General features: G+C 35.3%; 1 protein-coding gene across 1 annotated transcript in view; it reads right to left on the reverse strand.

The window, feature by feature from the left end:
- The window catches only part of NPEPPS (aminopeptidase puromycin sensitive), a 103,656-nt gene that overhangs the window by 13,152 nt on the left and 67,139 nt on the right, over window positions 1–23,365 (reverse strand). The window contains exons 4-17 of the mRNA XM_036836644.1: window positions 20,600–20,721; window positions 17,887–17,994; window positions 16,432–16,632; window positions 15,883–15,979; window positions 15,736–15,769; window positions 14,766–14,880; window positions 11,744–11,908; window positions 10,831–10,935; window positions 10,343–10,403; window positions 8,364–8,473; window positions 6,169–6,232; window positions 3,549–3,688; window positions 1,608–1,742; window positions 135–354 (exon numbers count right to left, since the gene is read on the reverse strand). Of these exons, the coding sequence (XP_036692539.1) occupies window positions 135–354; window positions 1,608–1,742; window positions 3,549–3,688; window positions 6,169–6,232; window positions 8,364–8,473; window positions 10,343–10,403; window positions 10,831–10,935; window positions 11,744–11,908; window positions 14,766–14,880; window positions 15,736–15,769; window positions 15,883–15,979; window positions 16,432–16,632; window positions 17,887–17,994; window positions 20,600–20,721 (1,677 nt within the window). The remainder of the gene's footprint in view (window positions 1–134; window positions 355–1,607; window positions 1,743–3,548; window positions 3,689–6,168; window positions 6,233–8,363; window positions 8,474–10,342; window positions 10,404–10,830; window positions 10,936–11,743; window positions 11,909–14,765; window positions 14,881–15,735; window positions 15,770–15,882; window positions 15,980–16,431; window positions 16,633–17,886; window positions 17,995–20,599; window positions 20,722–23,365) is intronic.

Below are 23,365 nucleotides of genomic sequence, written 5' to 3' on the forward strand. Positions count from 1 at the left end.
TACTTTCTAGTTAGCTGAATACACAGTAACATCCAGCAGACACAAAGATGATGCTATTGTTATTGTTAACCACAGCTGAGTAAAAAAAGGACCAATTTCTGATCAATTCTTTCCCCATTCAGTACATCCATTACCTTCTCCAGGCTTGGGGTCCCAGCCCAGTCTCTCCCCTATAGGTGAAAAGACATCTTTCACAAACTCCTGGATTTCCTCATAGAAGTCTGTGTGGGACAAGAGAGTTGAGAGAATCCCCAGGTTACAGCTCAGGTCGCTCCATACAGTATAATTGGGCTCATTCACAAAAGCCTCCATGACTTTTAGAACCTCTACAGTGCTAATGATTCCAGCTCGAGCCTGGGATAGGAAAAAACATAAATTAATCTAGTCTTCAAACAAAAGCAAAACAAAAAACACAAGCATGTAATTTTGGCATTATCTTCTGCTAGTTAGTTATCCCTTAAGGAAGAGACTAGACTATATAAGCTCAGACCACTATAGAATTTTATAAAATAAAAACTGTATTATGACACCATTCCTTACTTTTTTGCTATTTATAGAAGAGCCACTTTAAAAAATTGCTAAAATTCCACCAATTTAGAAAAAGAAAGAAAACAGTTAACTTCCTATTTCTATTCAGTTTCTGGGGTCTTGGCATTGTTTTTTATTTTGAAATTTTTCATACTTTCAGAAAAGTTGCAAAAACAGTTGGGGCTTTGGTTTTTGACAGAGGCGCTTTCAAAACTAGACCTGCAAACTGTGTCAACGTCAGCCTGTCCTTTACTCATTTCTAAAAGAAGGCAAACTGGAAGGCACTACAAATTCAGTCCTTTCAGAACTGACTAACAGAGTTAGGAAAAAGAACTTCTGTTACAGCAGCCAACTGCACAAACACACCACTCTCCTGGGACAGGTCTCTCTCAGCAATGAAATCAGCAGATGTGAGGTTTTGTGCATCAATGCTAATCTGTGTTTATACAAAGGAGGAATCCAAAACCAGTTACTGCAGAGGGGAATGAAAATTTCAAGTCCAATTAAAGGAACACTAGGAGGAATCTGACAATTTTATCACAGAGACATCTAGAAATTATCTAACCTATGCTTTGGGGTCATAAAGATAATACTACTAATTGCTCCTTAAAATTTTTTCTGGAACAAAGCTAAATATAAATATAATTCTAAAGCTAATGGGCTATTATAACTTGAATAGTAACGAAATGTTAAAAAATTCTACTAGACTTTCCCTGCAAAGTACAACCACTATTTTAGAAAAATATAAATCACTCTGAGTTATTTTAAAAAACCACATAAGTAGAGAAATTTCTTCAAGGTTCATGTCTATGTCTGTTGAAGAGAATTTTTGCCTTACAAAGGATAGTTTAAGTATAGTTGCAAAAAGCTGGCTTAGGAGTAATAAAATGAGATTTGTTTCTGGTAAATTATATAGGTTCAATCTTGCCATGTTAATTAATAATTAGTCATTTGCTTTGGTCCTAAAGGCATTCAACCTTCAGGAAGAACTATATTCTTCTAGTTATGTTTCAGTCAGGCACTCCAGGAAAAACTAAATCCTTTAATCAACAAAATCCATCATACTACTGGAGGCTCACCAAGGAGAAGAGGTCATTCTGTAATCCAAGTCGATCCACAGGGGGCAGAGAAAGGTCACGAATGCCTGGTAATAAACTTTCCAGCATGGCTGAGCTGTATTGGGTCCGATAAAACCCAACGGTTCCCAGGTTTAACTGAAAAGATATCCAACAGGTATTATTAAAGAGCTGCATTTATTTTTTAAATCAATTTTTTGTAGGTATGAAAGAAGTTCTAGTTTTAGCATATCTGGATGAAAAACAACAAAGATCATTTATGCTAACAGACAAGTATTAAAATGAAACAACATATAAAGATAGTAATCAGTTGTCAAAGATGAATACAGAGGCAAAAGAAAACAGAAACTTGGCATAGTGGGAGCCAAAGTGAGCAACAGTGAAAAGAACATGGCTGAAAAGGAGGATATAATGCGGCTAAGTTTCTATTTCTAATTTCAGTGAATGGTTTTCAGTTTACACAAAACATTTACTACAAAATAAAAATACATGGACAATAAAATCTCTGAGGAAGACTAAACCTTTACAAATACTGATCTAATGAGCCCAGAGCCTCAATACAATAACAACTGTCAGGTCCTAGATTTTAAAGAATTACATGGAGTTAAAAGGCAATTTCATATGATTTTTGGAGTGAGGTAATCATTGACTATCATTATTTTCTATAGGCTATTTACCAACAGTCAAAAATATTTTTGATAATATTTATATGCAAAATATTTTAATGATAAAATGACAGTATAAGATATAAATATTTTGGGCTTCCCTGGTGGCGCAGTGGTTAAGAATCCGCCTGCCAATGCAGGGGACACGGGTTTGAGCCCTGGTCCGGGAATATCCCACATGCCGCAGAGCAACTAAGCCTGTGAGCCACAGCTACTGAGCCCGCGTGCCACAACTACTGAAGCCCGTGCGCCTAGAGCCCCTGCTCCGCAACAAGGGAAGCCACTGCAATGAGAAGCCCACACACTGCAACAAAGAGTAGCCCTCACTCGCCACAAGTAAAGAAAGCCCGTGCACAGAAACGAAGACCCAACACAGCCAAAAATAAAATAAATAAATTTTTTAAAAAAGATATAAATATTTTACTATTTATATATATTTAAGTCACTTCACATTTCTAATACAGTAATTATTTTATTGATTCCCTTTATCTTTTACTATAGGAATAACACCTTTAATTACCTAATTACAATCATAGTGTTTTTTCTTATAAGAAAAATTTCATATTGTTACATATGTTCCAGATTGTAGTTTCAAATGGTAATATAGTATTCCACTGGGTATATTATAAAAATATATTAAAAAAATTAAAACAGAGGGAGAAATAGTTCTGCAAGCACAAAAGCCTGAGACAATGTATAGTTCCTATTAGGAACCTATAATTGGGAGAAAAGTTTGTAATAGATACTTTCATTATGAAAGGCAGAGTACAGAATAATGAAAAATAATATTTACTGACTCTTATTTTTGTGAAATGGCTTTAAAACACCAGCTAAAAGGAATTTCACATTTCAGTGACACAAACTGATTATTATATATCTGATCTCACTTGATTATAGTTGTACATGCACAATGACAACACATCACTGAAGTTAACATGTCATTACAATGACAGGGCAGTTTGAAGTTGCAAGACTACAAATGTTTTGGTTAATGTGACTTTATACATAGACTACTAGTTTTTTCCTGTTTAATCCTATCCCTTTGTAACTGCTTATTGACCACTCCCTTACTTGACATAAAGGCAAATATCTAGACAATACTATTTGAAAGTTGGCCCTACATTTCACACAAGAAAGTTCAGAAATGTTTTTTTCTTTTCAAGTCCTAGTCCAAAATGAAGCAGTAGAATTTAGAGCCAGCCATAAAATGCATAAAGGAAATGAAAGAAATAAATCAATTTAGGTAAGATAAAAAAGGCCATGTCATTTCTGGACTCACCTTCACCCACTGGTCTGGTTTGACATCTTTTAAAACTACATTCATCTCTGGCTTGTCCATTAGAATCTTCATTTTGGCACGGCTGGAATCTTCACTAGTAGAGATTGTGATAGGAACCATCCACTGGGGACAGTCTTCTCCTTAAGCAAGAGAAGAACAAAGAGGAAACTTGAAAAATAATTTCTCACTGGAAGAAACAGAAGGTAAGGTAGAGAGAGAGGACTGGTGTCCCATGCATGGGCTTGAATCCAATTGTTAAGCCAATAGCTCATTTTTAATGGTACATGAACTCTTCCAGGTAACCTGAATAATAATAAGGAAGAGAGAATTTACTAATGAAATCACAATAGCCTATAAAAAAGAGAACACTGTGTTTACTTGTAGAATCACAAATACAACAATTTTAATTTAATTGTTGTTTTCCCTTTTCAGAGCAAAGGAGATAATAAAAGACATTTCGAGTGGGTTAAAGCTCTCACATAGCACTTAAAAACAAATTCTAAGGTGCAATTCTTTTTTTTTTTAATTTAATTTAATTAGTTTATTTATTTATGGCTGTGTTGGGTCTTCGTTTCTGTGCGAGGGCTTCCTCTAGTTGTGGCAAGCGGGGGCCACTCTTCATCGCGGTGTGCGGGCCTCTCACTGTCGCGGCCTCTCTTGTTGCGGAGCACAGGCTCCAGACGCGCAGGCTCAGTAACTGTGGCTCACGGGCGTAGCTGTGCTGCGGCATGTGGGATCTTCCCAGACCAGGGCTCGAACCCGTGTCCCCTGCATTGGCAGGCAGGTTCTCAACCACTGCGCCACCAGGGAAGCCCTAAGGTGCAATTCTTAACAGGTATATACACTGCTGAGAAACTGAAGGGCTGATTTTATTTCTGCGACAGACAGGATACGCCTTGGGAGCTGCTGGATTCGAACACTGAGGAGTCACATCTAAAAGCCAAAGCTTTTGTAAGGCAAATACATACACTCTCTTAGGTATTATACAGCAAAATAGATTTTGCATCAAGATGCCAAACAAAAGAGAGTCATTGCCCAGTACATTAATGAAACTATCTTAATAAGTTATATAGCTTTATGCTATCAGGCTAAACCACAAATGAAAATTCCCTCCTGACACTGGGATAATTCAGGTTTTAATAATGCCTATAGTGGTCACAGAGTATTGGAAAGACCTGCAAAACCTGTCAGTCCTACAATGCAGATTGCAGATATGTGCAGAAAACAGCAACTGTGACACTATTTATTTAGATAATAAACATGTCACCTCACTTGTCAGACATACTTATTAAGAGTAACTCTCAATGCTAAGGAAGGCAAAAGGTTGAAGGCTGTACCTCTTAAACCTAGTAGAGTGCATCATCATTTGGTGGGTGGAACATGAAAAGGCATTGGTGATTCTGATATACCCTTCCCCCTGTTGGGAAATACTATTTTAAAGGAAGTGAGAAAGGTGCAGAAAAACAGTTTACTTCTTGATTTTTCAATTCATCTTTAATTCCCTGGGTAAAAGAGTCTATTGTCGGGCTTCCCTGGTGGTGCAGTGGTTAAGAATCCACCTGACAATGCAGGTGACACTGGTTCGAGCCCTGGTTCAGGAAGATCCCACACGCTGCGGAGCAACTAAGCCCCTGCACCACAACTACTGAGTCTGCACTCTACAGCCCGCAAGCCACAACTACTGAGCCCAAGTGCCACATCTACTGAAGACCACGCGCCTAGAGCCCGTGCTCTGCAACAAGATAAGCCACTGCAGTGAGAAGTCCACGCACCACAACGAAGAGTAGCCCCCGCTCGCCACAACTAGAAAAAGCCCATGTGCAGCAACGAAGACCCAACACAGCCGAAAATAAATAAATTTTAAAAAAAAAGAGTCTAATGTCATGTAGAAATATTTGAAAAAGCAGAGTTGAGTGATAGTTAAGGGTATAAACTTAAGGATTATAAACTTATATAATCCAACTATTTTGTTTGAATTCCTACTCTTTTACTTATTATATAGGTGATCTTGCACAATTTAACTTACTTAGTTAGCTATGCCTCAGCTTCCCTATTTGTAAACAGAAATAATATGACCTACCTAACAGGGTTGCTGAGAGTATAAAATAAGGGTCAGTCATAGTGCTTAGCACAATGACTGGTACATAATAAATCTAAATAATCATTGGGCTTTATTTATTTGCTTAGTTACTACCCCCAAGAATTAAAAAAAAAAAAAATTAGCCACAATGTATACACTTGGTACACAAGTATACCAAATGTACTTAGTACACAAGTGCATAAGACTTAGTACACAAATGCATACCAAGTCTTCTTTTAGGGATTAAGGTTAGAGACATCACTTCTTGAGTGTTCCTATACTTCTTCATTCATTACAGCCCCCAATAACACACAGAGACATGGACTTTCAAAAATCTAAGAATATGACAATACTACAAATACCCCATGAATCTCCTGTTTTGATTTCCTAGATTTCGTTTTTATTCTATTACCATTACCTTGTTTCTGTTTAATTCTATTAAAAATATTTTTAAATGGATAATTATTTCTTATTAGTTGGAACACTATGGTATGGTATCCAAACTCACTGATCAGCTCCCACTCATAGCCATTTGCTTACCAACATATGGTCCACTGGCACAGAACTTCCTTTGGGACAACCTCAGTAGTCTGTCATCTTCTATCTAAAGAAGCAAAACAAAACAAAAGCTGTAGTAGCATCAACACTTTATTTTTTGGAGGGGACGACATCTCTGTGACAAAGTAGAGGTGAAACCATATAGCCAAATAGCTCCTGAATATACAAAATGCAATGGTGATAAAGAGCATGATACTACAGAATGGAAGAAAAGTCACTATTTCTCATTAAGGTCTCAAAATAACAATACTCTAAAAATTAAAGGCCAGGTTCCATGAAATATTGCTCATGAGAGGAGATATGTATCCAGATAAGAACTTCAAAGTGTTAAAGTTTTCAAAAAGGATACATAGTTAACCTTTATGGAGGAAGGTTATGTCTTTAGCCTTTTTTACTTCCAAAAAGTGGCAACATTAAATTAGCATGTGGACTCAATATTCAGAATTCAAATTCTGAATTCAGAATCCAAAGTCATTTTTAGAACAACTGACAAACATGAAAGCAGCACACACCTTGTTTCAAAGGATGAGCTTTGCAATGAAACACAAAAAAAAGTCGGGGGGAGGTACTGCAAAAAACTAAAAAGCCAGAAGCAACAAAGGCAAGTACATATTTTTAAAAAAATACTTCAACAATATGCAACCTTTTGTTTTAGTTATCATTTGTTACTATGCCCTAGACATTTTAAATAACGCAAGATACAACAATTTTCAGATCACTTAACTCAAACACTAAGTTGGGTCAATGACCTTTATAAAGGGATAAACTGACTGCAAGAGACAGAAATGAAAAACTAAAAAATTTGAGTGAGGAAGCAATGGCCACTTTGATGCCATAAAGAAACTACTAATGAACTTAAATACTGATACTACATCACTGATTAATTTTGTATCACATAGATTTCCTTGAAAAAGTTATTAGGTGACTTTTAAATTGATTCAGAAATAAAGCAAAAATATTTAAATTTAGGGAATATAAAGTGAGATACAGATCATAATCAAGATACAATGTTGCAGAGTTCTCCTATTTGTAAAAGAATTGAGTCATAGACAGGCTTTTTATTGTAATGTAAAATGGAGAATTAGTTTGGCTGTGCTTGGAGACAAAAAAGATGCAGAAAAAGTAAGATCTTGAAAGTAGCTTGATGGAAAAGTTCTCTGAGTCTCAATAACATTGGGAGGAAGTGGGGTATTAGTGTCCTCTCTTCTGATAAACTAGAAAGAAACAGAATGGTCACAATGATAGCTCACTAAAGTTTTAGATATCCTTTCTCACCAAATATGATTAATTGTGTTCCCTAAATTGCCTTTTCAAATTCTTGCAGCCAATCTAACTGAGAGGTCCTCCAATGTGTATACTTTATTTAAGATTGCCACATTGAGCCTTTGTAAAATATTAGCTTCATGGACAATGCAGAACCATAAGGACAAACACATACCTAAAAAAGAGCTATGAATCTTCCTCCCTAAAAAAGAATGGAATTAATTCCCTATGGAGCTTATAAAACCATGGCAAAGAAATTTAAGAGAATGATTTCATAGTTTCATACAATTAAACTAAGTTAAGACAAACTTTCTGGTATGCATTATAGGTTGATGTGTAATTCTCAGTACTGTTGGAGGGCAACTCATTTTGAACTACACCTGTCTGAATTCAGATAACAGTTCAACTAATATGAATGCAATTCTAATCAATATCACAATGCCATCCAACATTAAAAACTAATTTTAAAGAATGATATTATAAACGGGTGTTGAATTTTACCAAATCCTTTTTATGCATCAGGTGAGGTCATTATGTGGTTTTTCTAATTTGATTCTGTTAATGTAGTGATTATGAGTCAATACACTGACTGTTTTTTAATATTAAACCAACCTTGCATTCTCAGAATAAACCTCATTTGGTGATTTTAGAACTATATCAACAAGGTTACAGTGTTTTCCTTGGAGACAGTAAGGGCAGACAATATTTTGTTTTCTACCATAAGCATGTATAATTTTAAAGACATGGGGGCAAATAGTTTGGTACAGACATAATAAATCATTGAGAAAAGAGTATAAGGGCTGGTTTAAATCTTACCTAGAATACTTAAAGGACAGAAAAGCAAATTTGATAACACTGACTGAATTTCATTTAATACAATATCAGAAAAATTGAAGGACTTTTTATAAGTTTACCTGTTCCGCTTCCACGTAAATGAGAGGGAATCCCATTTGTTTGGTCCAGGTATTCATCACAGCGGCTATAGGTTTACCACTGGCATTTTCTAAACTTTCCCAGAGATCCTCTAGAAGATAAATACAAACAATGAAAATCTAAAATGTTTCCATTTTTATTTTCCTAAACAAACCAGAAATTTTATATAACTCTTGACACTGCAACAATGACCAATTTTGTGGTTCTTTCAGGTTCAGGAACAGTAGGCCAAATTACGTTCCCCTTGCCTTCCCATTAAGTGAACTCTATGGTCTTATATTCTAAGATGTTCTTAATTGTTCCAATTTATTAAAAAATTACAAGTTATAAATAAAAGACAAACAGGTGAGTTCAAACAAGAAACAGAAACAAACAAATGGACACATATTCAAGGTCACTACTAAACAATCATTCACAAACTTAAAACTATTGTACCCATTCAATTAACAGAAGTTAAAAAATACTCAATGCTGATGCTGTTTTTGACCCATATGGTCAAACAACTCTGGTGGTAGAATAAGCAAAACAACAATACAATGTGGTACATACTATAACAGGGGCAAGAACAGAGAAAGAAAAATCCAAAGAATAAAGGCTTCACAAGAGGTAAACTTTTGGTCTGCACCTTGAAGAGGAGTTGTTCTTTAGACAGAGGGAAAAAGGGCATTCCAGGTAGACAGAATAAAGGTACAAAGAGGAAAATAAAAAGGAATTCGCTGGCGGTCCAGTGGTTAGGCCTCTGAGCTTTCACTGCCGTGGGCCCGGGTTCAATCCCTGGTCAGGGAACTAAGATCCCATAAGCCGTGCAGCACAGCCAAAAAAAAAAAGAGGAAAGTATAAGAAATGACAGAAAATGTCAGTAACAGCAATATGTTCAATAAGCTGAAGACAGAGGCGCATGTGTGGGAGTAACAGGCCATGAGGCTAAAAAAGTAGGCAGGGGTTGAACTGTTCAAGACTGTATGGCTTACAAAGAAGTATAGACTTCATCGTGAAAGGAATGTGGCATCTCAAGTGTTTTTAATCAGTAGGGTGATGTAATTAGATATTCACTTTAGAAAGATAACCCTAGCTAGCCTCAGAGTGAGAGATGAAACTGAAGAGAGTGGGACAAGGCAAGTAGTAAATTAGTAGTGAATTCCAGGGGAGAGATCAAGAAGGCATAAATTAAGGGAGGGGCGGAGACAGTAGACAGAGAGCACTACAACTGCTACAAGAGGATAAAAACCATGGATGATATCAGAATGTATTTGAACTGCCAACTGTCTTTCATAAGTAACAAAAACAAACCAAAAAAAGTTACATGGTACACCTCATACCAGTTACACTTTGGTGAGCTGAAGTACCGCCCACGAACTAGGAGCACTGGCTTCACCTGGGAGTCTGTTAGAAATGCAGACTCTCGGGCCCCACCCCAGACCTATACTAATGACATTACACAAATCTTGTTTTTTAAACTATTTTTGTTCACTAAGGAACTCAGCTTCATATTCAATCAACTATTACACCTTTATTCTTCCTTTTGACTCTAATATCTAATAGACCATCATAAAATCTTAAGAATTTACTTCATTGAAAATCTGTAGTTCCACAAGTTCACTCCTACAAATGGTTAATTTGCAGCTATTTTAATGGTCAATGGTCAATGGTCAACGAAGGGCAACAAAACCCACAAATCATCAAAAAGAACAAGCTCTGGTAAAGTAAACAGAACTTTTCAGACTCTTTTAAAGTGGCAAAACATTGAGCTGTGGAAAGCAGACTACTGGAGGATGACCAAAAGGATAATAGGTCCCAATTCATGCTGTTGACCCATGATGTAACACATCGTCAAGTAAGTCGACTCTATTTCCTATCCATCACATGGAAAATTAAGTATTTAGAAAAAATAAAATGTCACTCTGGATAGTATTATGCCAACACTTTCTCTCCATTTCTATCTCAAGCTATTAAAGATTACCTGTGGCAGCATTCTTTTGTTGAAACTTGGTTAAATACATGTTCATTCCTTTCTTAAAGTCCTGAGAAAACACAATTTTTAAAATCCAGGAGAGTCAGAACTCAGAACTATAGTATATTTTGAGTACATAGAACTCAAAAACTAATTTACTCAAATTACTTGACTGTCAGATTTACTAAAACACATGTATCCCCCTAATGTCTACTACCTTCTGTTTAAAAATGCATACTCTTTGCCTTCTACTTTTGCTTTTAAGTTTTATACCAGACTTCCACCAACCCCCAAAACATATTTGCAACATCATTCATCTGAGAGACCAAAATAATCAGCATAAAAAGAAATAAAGACAAGCCAGAATACTATCCTTATAGATTCTAGAAAAATTACTTAGGAACTTAACCTAAATAAAATCAAACTTTTTTTTTTTCATGCAAAACTCTATGGTTTCACCATAAAAGAATGGAAGATTTTTTAAATTGCTTTTTTACCTTATCCCCAATGTAGTCATGTAGCATTCGGATGACAGATGCACCTTTGCTATATGATATAGCGTCAAATATCTCGTCAACTTCAGAAGGATGGCCCACACTGACCTAGCAGACAGTGTGATTCAAGGTTATGACAGGAAGCAGACAGCCTGTAATACTGAATTACATAAAAAGCTTTCTAGGAAAACCCTTCTAAATCATAAGATACTTTTTGCCTTTAGGTGACTCATAATGTGTAATTGTTTAAAAGGGTTTAATAACTAATACTAATAAAATAGAATATATAACACAATCCCCATCATCTCTTAGGACCTGGGTTCCAATCTTGACACTGCTTTGCTGGGAGGCAAGTCACTATTGATCTCTTTGTGGGTAGGGAAGTGAGGGTAAGGAAGGGAGAGATGAAAAACATTTGACTTCTTGCACTAATTGTAATGGCTTACAGTTACATAGGACCCTGGTTAAATATGTCAAAGTAGACTCTAAGTCTAGCTCTTTAGAGGCAAAATTTATACAGATAAACTAGCTGAAATAAGGACAGGCTAAGTCAAAAGAATTAAAATATTTATATAAAAACAGATGACAACAATAAAGAGTATGTTCAGAATTCTCTCTGAAACAACAGAATCACACTACCCAACAGCTATGGTTCCCCCACACTATTCAATAAAAATCTATTTAGTGAATGCTTATGGGTACAGAGCACTTGCTTCTACAAAGATCACAGATGTTTAAAAAGAAACTTAATTAGAACTTAGTACTGCTAGAATTTCAAGAATGGAAATATAAACTACAGAAGTAAATGACATCACCCATGCAATTTTCTTTGCAGAGTCCTAAGTACCTCTATAAACAAATTATATATTTTATTGAAAATGAGAGCAAAGGCCAATGACTGAAAATTATGTCTCACTTCAATAGGATGGCTGTTATCTAAAGCATCAAGCTCCTGGGCACGTGTGTAATCAGCAGAAACAAACTGAGTCCAGATATCATACTCTGGGAAGCAGTGGTCTACACACAGATATTCAATCCATGATGCGAAGCCTTCATTTAACCAAAGATGAGTCCACCATTCCTAAAAACAAAAGATGGAAATATATAAAGAGAACAAGATGCTTGTCACTCCACTAATTTAAAAAACTCATATGTCCCTTCCACTATACTCTAAAGCTCTTAATGAACTGAAATTCATTTCAAAACATTTAGTAAATAACTCACATCCCTGAACAAAAGAAATGCCAAGAAAGGCCAATCTGGTGACACTAGCAGTATCACCACTGCTAAGTAACTTTCTGGTACTAAAGGTAGAAAAGGAGGAAGAAGGAGGATGAAAAACACCCTAAATATGGAAAAGGCGAAGAAAGCGCGTAAATATAGGCAAGAGCCTACACTGTCATATAAAATTTAGTTTAATAAACAGTTCTCTTAAAAAAAACAGAAAGCTTATCAGGACCAAACAAGGAAAACTGGAAACTATTTCCATAATGACAGGGAAAAATCATTGTTGATTGAAAAGTTAAACTTTCTAGATAAACAGAAAAGCAGTACTGCTTATATAAGAATTATGTGAAATTAACAGAAATGTCATGGCAGTAAGTAGTTCAGTAACGCATGGTGTTTAAACATTTATGAAATATAAAATTCTCATCCGGTAATAAGAATTAACAGTGGAGTGGACAAAGAATATAATGGGTCACAGACAAAATCAACTTTTTGAAAAAGAAATCAACTTTTTAGAAAGAGATTTCAATCTAATTTTCATTAAAGTTGATTAAGTCTCAAAACACTTGTCAGTGGAGGAATTATGTAGCTTGGAAAGTTCTACTGGAAACAAAATCACCAGTTGCCCATGGAGGTGCAGATTCAAAGCCTTTGTTTATGGATGAGGACCCGATTCACCTTGAACAGGGAGTGTATGCCTGTGTACAGACTGGCTTGTAACAGGATAGTATAAGGTCCTTTTAGAACCTTTTTATTTTTTTTATTTTTATTTTTTGAACTATATCAAGCCTAGCCTAACTCTTTTTATTTATTTATTTATTTATTAAGCTTATTTTATTTTATTTATTTATTTTTGGCTGCTTCGGGTCTTCGTTGCTGCGCGTGGGCTTTCTCTAGCTGCGGTGAGCGGAGGCTACTCTTGGTTGTGGTGCGCGGGCTTCTCATTGCTGTGGCTTCTCTTGTTGCAGAGCACAGGCTCTAGGCACATGGGCTTCGGTAGTTGTGGCTCACGGGCTCTAGAGTGCAGGCTCAGTAATTGTGGTGAACGGGCTTAGCTGCTCCACGGCATGTGGGATCTTCCCGGACCAGGGCTTGAACCCGTATCCCCCTGCATTGGCAGGCAGATTCTTAACCACTGCGCCACCAGGGAAGCCCCAGAACCTTTTTATTTTTAAATAGTCCTTTTCAATTTGAAGGCCAAACTGAATGTTTTTGATATCACAGTAATAAACCCTCAATCCAATTAACTCATTAGGGGAAAAAAAAAAAATTGATTAAATCTCTTATGAAAAGAAAGCAATACTATATGAATTCAGGACAAAGGACTAATGCAATGGTGAAAAACAAAAGGGCATTTTAAAATTCTGAAAAGATCAAATATTTTCAATATCAACTGATAAATGGCTATCTGTTTATATGCTTTGTGCACTTATTTAACTAAAAGCCTCCACTGGGATAAGCTGGTACAAACCTAGTAATTTTCCAACTATCTCTAAGCCTTTGAATTTTGGTTAATGAAACAACTGACATCTAATAACTATAAGTTGCTCCAATCCAGTAAAAAGCTGTTTAAAAGCAAAATGAGAATGCACACATTTCCCCTACTAAAATTTATTACTGGAAGTTTAAAAATAAAATCATAAAAAATAAAGTCTGCTCAACACTGAGCAAAAAAATTGTTTGGTAGCAACAAACTTGCTGCATTAGGAGAAAAGAACGTTTCTGACATATTGAATACAGGTACTAGTATACTTACTTCTGCATAAAATTATATTTCAAAATTTTTTTTTACCCCTAAGCAAAATTTTAAACATCCAAAGCAAAAAGGACAGGATTTACTTTCAAGGGCTGACTTTCTTTAGAAACTCTTTCAAATATGTAAGAGTTGCTAAATGTTTTCCTTTCTTGCTTATTTTGTGACATGTGGACTCAACTAATATCCAAATTGGGCTCTGCTCTTTGGCAGCCTAAAATGCCATCAGGGAATTTGGCTGGCTCCAGAATCTCCAGTTCTTTCTTTGCAGAGGCACTTCTAGTTCACTTATTAAACGCTGGGCTCCCAAGCCCTAACACAGTTGGCTGCTATAGATAGTACTTATTCAGAGTAAGAGGGAAAGGTCAAGACTAGAGGACAGAGATCATTCACTGCAAACATTATAATAAACAAGAACTTCAATAGGACAGTTGGAAATTTTAATATACTTCACAGTTATTCTGTTGTTTCTTTGCCTTCATTTCTGTCAAATTTCAACTTAAAATTTCAGGAAATGAAGAAAATGACCCTTAAAAACATTTCAACCTAATCAAGGATAGTTTGTCATTTATCAGGTTACTTTACAGCTAGTGAGCTACATAATATATATGACACAAGAAACTACAGTTAGTCTGAATCTCACTGCATGGAATCTCTCTACCTAAGTGGAATCTCTTCCTTTCACCCAAATTAGTATCATGACTTCCCCCGCTTGCAGGCAGTATTTAGAACAGTTTAGGAAGTATTTTCTGTTGAATAAAGATTATCTACATGCTTTTGATCAACAAGAATATTCTGATAAACACTTTTCAAAGTGGACCTTTTAAAATAAAGTTTTTCAATCAAAAAACTACTTTTTTGGTACAACATTCCAGCCAAACCTGAAATACTATGTAGACAAAAAAAGGTGCAGCAGGAAAAAAATAAATATATTTGAGCACTTAAAAATATTAAATACCATAGTAACAAGATTTCCAAACCATTGATGGGCGAGTTCATGTCCCACAACCAGGGCAACCCACTGGCGTGATGAAGAACAGGAGTTTTTTGGATCAATAAGCAATGCAGTCTCCCTGTGTTTAAAAAAAAATTTTTTTTTTAAGTATTACAATCAAAGCAGGCATGCAGAAGTGGGGGAGGGAGATTCAAACAGTAAATAAGATGGTCAAGTTAGGCTTTAAAGATGTCAAGAAAACATTTCCTCAGAGTACACAGGATAGAAAAAGTTCTGGGAAGATTAAAGACACCACTCCAATAGAATTCATAACAGAAGATCAAAGATGTGACACAAGTTTAATTATCAGTTTGTTTATAGGACAGCTGCCTGAAATTTCAGAAAAACTTTGTCTAAAGGATTAGGGATTATTGTGCTAGACAGAGAGAGAAGACAGTCCTTCCATTAAAAGAAGGGGAGCAGAAAGTGGGGGGAAGATGCATTCCACAGTCCTAAAAAGAACACTGAGTAGGCTGTCCAAAACTTAGCTCACTGAAGAAGGCAACTGAAAGTAGAAGACAAAAACTTGTTTACAGACATTGCTTTTAAAATTATACAACCTACATGTTTGTATTGTGGTGACAGACATGTAAAAACTTGGTCAGAAGATATTAAATCAGGGAAAGTTCTTCAAGCTGGATATATAACTATGTAACTACTAGAAGGAAGAGAAGGCACTGAAATGAGAAACTCAGCCAAAAATACATCTACAAATGCTACTAATGCCAGATGCTCACTTTAAAATCTTATACTCTCAGATAGTAGCACCAGAGGGTGTTCATCTTCATTCTTGAAATGTTCAAGGAAGTGGGGGGAGGTAGGAAAATTTATGACAGATCATAAAGCAGAAGCTACTGAACTGTACTTAGGAGTGAAGCTCTCATGAAATCAGTGATTTAAAAAGATAAGGCAGGGTAATACATCATTAACATACCTATAAGTAACAAGGCCCCAGTTCTCCATGGCACCTTCATAAAATAAATATAAACATTTATTGATATTTATATATACTTCTTCTTGAAAAATCATAAAATTCAAAAAAAGTTATTACAATTCATCAATAAAATGAAATTTACTTTACCAGCTGCAAAGTCTGCAATAGCAATGAGATCAATTTTAGGTAGAGGATAAGGAACATTGAAGTAGTCCTTATAAAAAGGCAGAGTTTTAGCAGCAACCTATAAAAGTATAGACAAAAGAACCATCTGATAAATCTTACTGTCATTCATATAGAAATCCACAAAGGAATCCTGTTGCAAGCCAAATATCTCAAGTTACTAGAAACCAACCCTGGGGAGCCCCACCTCCAAACAGTGCTTTAGCCCTAAGCTTTGTATGTCAGCCAAACTTTAATCCATTTATAATTCAGTATGAAAAGTATAATTACATATTTTCCCACCCACTCTCTGGGTAAATAAATTCTACTCTAATATTTTCTTAATCATTATCTTGTAAAATGTTAATAAAACACCAAAGTTGCTAGTTCCCAGATTCTATTAAAAGTAAAACCAAAGTAGTACATGAAATTTCAGTTAAATTATAAATAATTGTACTAATAATTGATCAGAAATGTAAATTCCCCAACCTGGAGTTATGGACTGTTGGAACAATCCTCTTCAAGTACATTTACCTCTAACGCAAATTTTCCTTGCTCTGCTTTGCCAACAGGGGTGTAAACACGGACACACACACCATCTTTTGACCTTGTTTCTACAAAGTCATATTCACCCACAACAAATGCCACCAGATACGTAGACATGACAGGTGTGCGAGCAAACTTCACTTCCACTACATTTTCATCATCAGGATATGGTTTCCGATCAATTACATTCTTAAAAAAAAAAAAGGAAAATTTAACAGATTTACATTAAATACCTTAGAGCAAACACTAGCCAAAAACTCTAGGCTTTGGGGCCTTTTCTTCCCCCTTTCCAGCACTGCTTACTTCTCTATCCTAATTCATCCAGTGCTATTATGCTATCAAGATCTTTCCTATTAAGAAGGAAAGTCACCTGATAAAGCATTCACACTAAGAAACTGGAGCCTAAAGTGTTAAAACTTCCAAGGATTTGTATGAAAAAAGAAGCAACTTTTCTTGAATACCTATTAATATGCCAGATACTGGGATGTTTTAAGACCTCAATACTTTTCAAGTGAATGAAGGAAAGGAGACAACAAATATTAATGAAAATAAAATGTAATTGTGGAATCAGACATTTCAAAGGGTACAGATTTCTAGATTTAGAGCATTCTCTGTACCAAGGCTGGCTCTAAACAAATTTGTCACAAAATCTCCACTTTACCTTTGGAGTCCCCTAATTTCCCTTTGGTGTTCTCCCTCTTTTTCCTATTCAGGCTCTCAGTTTCCTCAAGGTCTCTCTATTCTTTCTTCCAAGTAAGACTTATTCAAGAATTGATCTGATAAATTCATTCATACTAAATTGTAAATGAACATTTCAGTGTAATATATTAGCTTCCTCTCTGAGAATATTTGAGAAGAGAATCTATGGAATTCTCTCCACCAATAAAGGAGGCAAAAGCCAGTTATTTTCAGGTGCAGCAGGCATTTCCAAGTTCCCTAGACTCCTATTATAAGCCACAAGCTACTCTATGTCTTAAGTAAGGCAGTCTTAGACAATACACTTCAAGTAGTGAATGCTTACTCTATTATGAATGAGGATCAACGACATCAGTGAAGGGAGCACATTCCAAGAATACAATCAGCCAAAAACCTAAATACACTTCATTATGTGGCTACATCTTTTGGCATTTAATAAGAATATCAGATTTTTTTTCTTTCAGGTAATATTTATTAAACTCATTTCTTATTTAGATTTCCAAATTGAAGGAATTAGATGATCTTGTTAATATAGTTTATAAAGAATTTCTTCCAGGAGGGGGAAACTCCCCAAATAAGGCAATAAAGAAAAAGAAGGCTTTTCAGAAATTAAGAGAACTAACATTTGTGTTCCAATTATGTGTTAAGCACTGTGCTGGGTGGTTTCATGCTATCCCATCTAATCAGCAAACTAAATATGCTCAATGCTTATTCAAAATATGAATATACTCACAAACACAAACATACCATGTTTGATAAAGCTACTCTGTCTTTAGGAACAACCAGTGAGATATCAAAAGTTGCTTTGATGGCAGGCTCATCCCAGCAAGGAAAAGCTCTCCGGGCATCAGTAGCCTTAAGAAAAGAATATGAAATATAAAATATCACAGAATTAACCTACCAGACTATTTCATGAAATAACAGACATTTCTTTCTTTCTATCATTTGTTCATTCACTTTTTCAAATATTTATTTTCTACTCAGTGCCAGGCAACAAGCTAGGCGTTGACTACAAAGAAAACACAAGGTTTACTATCATTGCCACATCAGCAATTATCCAAGAACTAGGTCTGCTATAGAGCTTAATAATTTATAGTATTAGAATAATTGACAATTATATTTTTGTTTTTATTAAAACATTTCAATATTTCAAATTAAAGGCAAATGGCTTTATCTATAATGTCAACACAACACAGAGCACAGGAAGGTTAACAGTATACTACTGTAAGGATTCAACAATGGGAAAATATGACTGGTTGCCTCTCTAGCTTTGATTTCAAAATAAAAATAAAAATATCTTCAGAATTTTTGATGTGCTTTGTTCTTTATCTGGAATGGTAGCAATAGGAATAAAGACAGATGCTGTATCAGTTCCAAACAGGTCATTTGTTTAAAGGCACTTCCATATACAACACATAAAACTGTCACCATTTGACCTACCTTTTGAAAGAGATCTCATTCTTTCTTTAAAAATAAAAAAGAGCAAACTTGTTAAAGCAAAATAAGATTAGTGGTGCAGTAGAGTATCAGTTATAAAAGAAAAAATCTTTAATAAAATAGAAATAGAACCATTGCCAAGATTCTGTATCTTAAAAAGTAACAAAATATGCAAAGGTAGAGGAAGCACATACTTCTGAAAAAGGATTTCTCCAAGGAAAAACATAAGATGGCTGACTGCACTCTCAAAGAAACTAAATAAATTATGAATTCTACTAAAGAATAAATAAGACTAAAGATGTTTAAAAAAAGAATAAATAAGACATTTGGAAAAGTAAGTAGAGTGTAAAGAAAGAAATGCACAGAAAAATTCAAATTAGGAGCAACAGCAGTAAATAAATGTATTTATATTAGAGGAAATTAAATGAATGACATAGATAGTAAGATTTAAGTTTCCAAAATATCCAAAGGACAAAGTGATAAAAGCAATCAAAGGTACATTTGGGGGATAGACACTAGAGCTAAATCTATTATTAAATGATGTTCCTGAAGAAGAGATCAGAACAGAAACCATGATGAAGATGCAATAGAAGAAAATACTGCTACACTGAAGAAAGCTCTGAATATGAACATCAATAGGGTTCACCAATTATTAAAAGTTAATGAAAAGTGAACACCTGGTGAAAATTTTTAATTTTTACGTACAAAGAAATAATTTAACAAGCAATCAGGAAGAAAATAAAACAAAATTTTAAAATGTGTTACCCTACAAAGGGAGAAGAAACATTCTAGTCTGACTCCTCCCCCTCGACAAAATGAGACATGAAAGACTTTAGAACAATATTTATGCACCTTTGAAAGAGAAAAATTGTAAGCCAATTGTACCACTCTTATCACTGAAGAAGTTGGGCTTATTACTCACTGTAGCAAGGGAAAAACTCACATCAAAAGAAACCATGGGGTATCTCAATAAGAGTCTAAGAAAGAAACAATTATATGATTTTGGATTTGACTGAATGATTTGGAGGAGGATTTAAGAAGAAAGGATTCATTCTAAGTTGGGTGCTATCAGAAAGTGGAGGCAATTTTATGAGTGGGTATCTCAATAACTGTTATTTATCTATGGAGAGGGCAGACTACATCAAGCCTAAAACTGCAACTGGTAAAGAAGCAGCAGTCACTCATTTTAACCAAGAGAGAGAGTTGTTTGTCTTTTGTGATTAACAAAGTGAACTTGTTTTTGTCTATGCTTGGATGAAATTATGAACTGCCCTTGTTTTGTCTCATTTTATCATGGTCTCGGAGTAACCTTGTCTGAGGTTGGCATTCTATGATACTGTTTATGTCCAAGGAAAACAACATGGACTAGCTTTCAGTGCTAGGACAACTTCTGGATGTCAGGGGCTGCTCTTTCTTTCTTTTTCCCCCCAACAAATCTCTTACATGCTCAGTAAAACTGGTCATGTATAAAGGCAAATGAAAGATTTTCAGATATGCAAAGACTCAGGAAGTATACCACTCACATACCCTCTCTTAAAAAAAAATCATTTGGAGACACACTCCAGCCAACCATTCCAGGATGAAGGAGTGCTCAAAAGGGCTAGAGATAAGCACTGGAATCACACTCACACTCATACACACACACATACAGGTAACAAAATTATATTTAAATAGATAGGTCTATATCTATGTATATCCATATATAACTATATATACAGACATACAGGTAACAAAATTTAAATACCTGGATTGCTTTTATACTTTGTACCTCTTTTTGTACCTGTGGCTTTTCCTACTAAATTAATAGTGGTACTGTTATAAATAAAATCATTCCCCAGCCCACACCCCTAATTCTCTCTCATATTAACAGAGATAACTGGCTGAATATAAAATAAAAATTCCAAAATCAATAATACAATTATGGCCAAAGGCACCTAAGCCTCAAATAATCACGCAAATAATAGAATTAGACCTTTGTCAGAATGTCTAATTTAAGATCATAATATATTAAAGAATACCATACCTCAAACTGTGTGACAGCAGCATAGCGCACCTCTCCAGAAGGGGTAGTATATTTACTTCTATAGAAACCTTTCATTTTATCATTCAGCTCTCCAACAAAATCTATCTTTAAAGTTCCTGTACCTGTGATTGAAGATAAATGAAAACATTTTCATGGAGATATTAAGTACAAGTTATCAAAAGTGTGTCCCTAAAACACTAATTCAGCTGGCTATTGACAATGTTCAAATCATTCCTTCCTTTCTCAAATACTCCTCCTGGCAATGGAGAGAATACAGTATTTACTAAAGTAAATGGCAGACTAATCCTAAAGTAAACCTTAAAATCATGTTTAGGATGACTGCTTAGAAAGTTCTTTAATTTTACTAACTTAGTCTCAAATGACCAATACATGAAGATAAAAGCAGGAAAAGAAATGAACATTTATTATTAAATGTATGACAAGCTATTGTGCACTGGTGCTTTAAAAATATTTAGTTGGGTAGGTATTGTCTCCATTTTTTCAGATGAAGAAACTGAGCCTGAAAAGTTAAATAACTTGCCCAAGGTCACACCATTAGTAAGTAGCAAGAATAAGATTAAAAACTTAGGTCTGTTTAATCCAAAGTTCATGCTCTCTACCAATTATACCATGTAAATTGGTCCTTTTAGATGACTTCATGCCAATTATTCTATTATTAAGACAAGACACAGATGTTCAATCCAAATGGAACACTGATTCCATACATTTGTAAGGAACTATAGAGAAGACCAATGATTTGATCAGCAACAGGGCATCAAACAAACTTTTACAGTTACCTCAATCATTTGAAATCTAATAATATTAAAGAAATAAATTTTAATCAATAATTATTAAATGCAAATAAAAATGCAATCTGAATACATATACTATTGTTATATAAGAGCAAAATCAATTTAGACAAAATGGGAGTTTCTATTTTGTTTTGTTTTTTACTGAAGTGTAGTTGATTTACAATGTTGTGGCAACCTCTGCTGTATAGCAAAGTGACTCAGTTATACACAGAGTTCTTTTTTTTATATAAAATGTGAGTTTTGGACTTCCCTGGTGGTGCAGTGGTTAAGAATCCGCCTGCCAATGCAGGGGACACGGGTTTGAGCCCTGATCCAGGAAGATCCCACACGCCATGGAGCAACTAAGCCCGTGCGCCACAACTACTGAGCCTGCGCCCTAGAGCCTGCAAGCTACAACTACTGAGCCCATGTGCCTAGAGCCCATGCTCTGCAACAAGAGAAGCCACCGCAATGAGAAGCCCACGCACCATAACGAAGAGTAGCCCCCGCTCACCACAACTAGAGAAAGCCCGCACACAGCAATGAAGACCCAACGCAGCCAAAAATCAAATACATAAATTTAAAAAAAGAAAAAAGAAAGAGAAGAAAATGTGAGTTTTTATGAGTATACATACAGTTGACCCTTGAATAATGCAGAGGTTAATCCACCTATTACTATACAGGGCCCTCCATATCCGCAGTTCCTCCACATCTCCTAATTCAACCATCTTTGGACTGTGTGGTACAGTATTTACTACTGAAAAATATGTGAGTATAAACGGACCCGTGCAGCTCAAACCTGTGTTGTTCAAGCATCAACTATGCTCTCTTTCGCTAATAGAAAAAAGATTATCACTATTATCTAGTAGTCGTCTACTAAATTCAGATGCATGACAAAACAATAATCCCATTCTACATTTTACAAATCCAGTCACAGAAAAACCCCCCAAAATGTTGACTTTGTAACAGATCCCTTTAAAGTGTCTATTTATAAAAGAATCTAGAGCATGGGAATCTAACAAGTCAGATACAGTATGACTATAAAGTAATTAGCCACTTATATCAAAACTTTTATATCCTAATGTTTCAAACTGTCATTTTGGAATGCTGTAGAGCAATGACACTGACATTGTTCGAAATGTTCTTGACTCTCTCTCTGACATATCCTTTTGGATGTTCTCAAAGTCATGTCTTCACCTTCCAAAACTGAACTTGCTTTTTGGAAAGGTCCAAGTCATGAAGAGTTCAAGTCTACAGAATATGTGAGTGACAAATTGCAATCTATTTCTAGACAAAACACTAATTGTGTCTAAGAAATAATTAAACTGATTTTCTTATGTGCCTCAAACTGGCTCTGAAAATAATTTCAAGTGAAAATTTCAGAACTTTGCAGCAAAGTCACCACTAAAGAAAGTACCACATTCTTAAATTAATTGTGCTGGGAAAATAAAACAACTCAACTGAAGGTCCAATGAATAGACATTTGTGATAGTTTTTTTTTTTTTTAAACCAGACATTCTGTCTGAAGGGGTCAATAAATGCTTTTTTCTTTTTTTCTTTATATTTATTTATTTTATTTATTACTTATTTTGGCTGTGCCAGGTCTTAGTTGCGGCATGCGAACTCTTAGTTGAGGCATGCTTGTGGGATCTAGTTCCCCGACCAGGAATCAAACCCAGACCCCCTGCATTGGGAGCACAGAGTCTTACCCACTGGACCACCAAGGAAGTCCCAATACTTTTTACTTTTAAAGAGAATGATAGATTACTGGGACGGTAAATAAGAATACAGTAAAAGAATCTGAAAGAATTCTAAATGATTGATACTAAAGAATTTAGCTATAAATAATAAAAAATTTCTATTTTCATTAGGAATTCACTGATTTTTTTTTTTAATATTTATTTATTTTCTTTATATTTTTGGCTACGTCAGGTCTTCGCTGCGGCGCTCGGGCTTCTCTCCAGTTGCTGCATGC

The sequence above is a fragment of the Balaenoptera musculus genome, chromosome 20 (genome assembly GCF_009873245.2).
Source record: "Balaenoptera musculus isolate JJ_BM4_2016_0621 chromosome 20, mBalMus1.pri.v3, whole genome shotgun sequence".
Taxonomy (NCBI): Eukaryota; Metazoa; Chordata; class Mammalia; order Artiodactyla; family Balaenopteridae; genus Balaenoptera; species Balaenoptera musculus.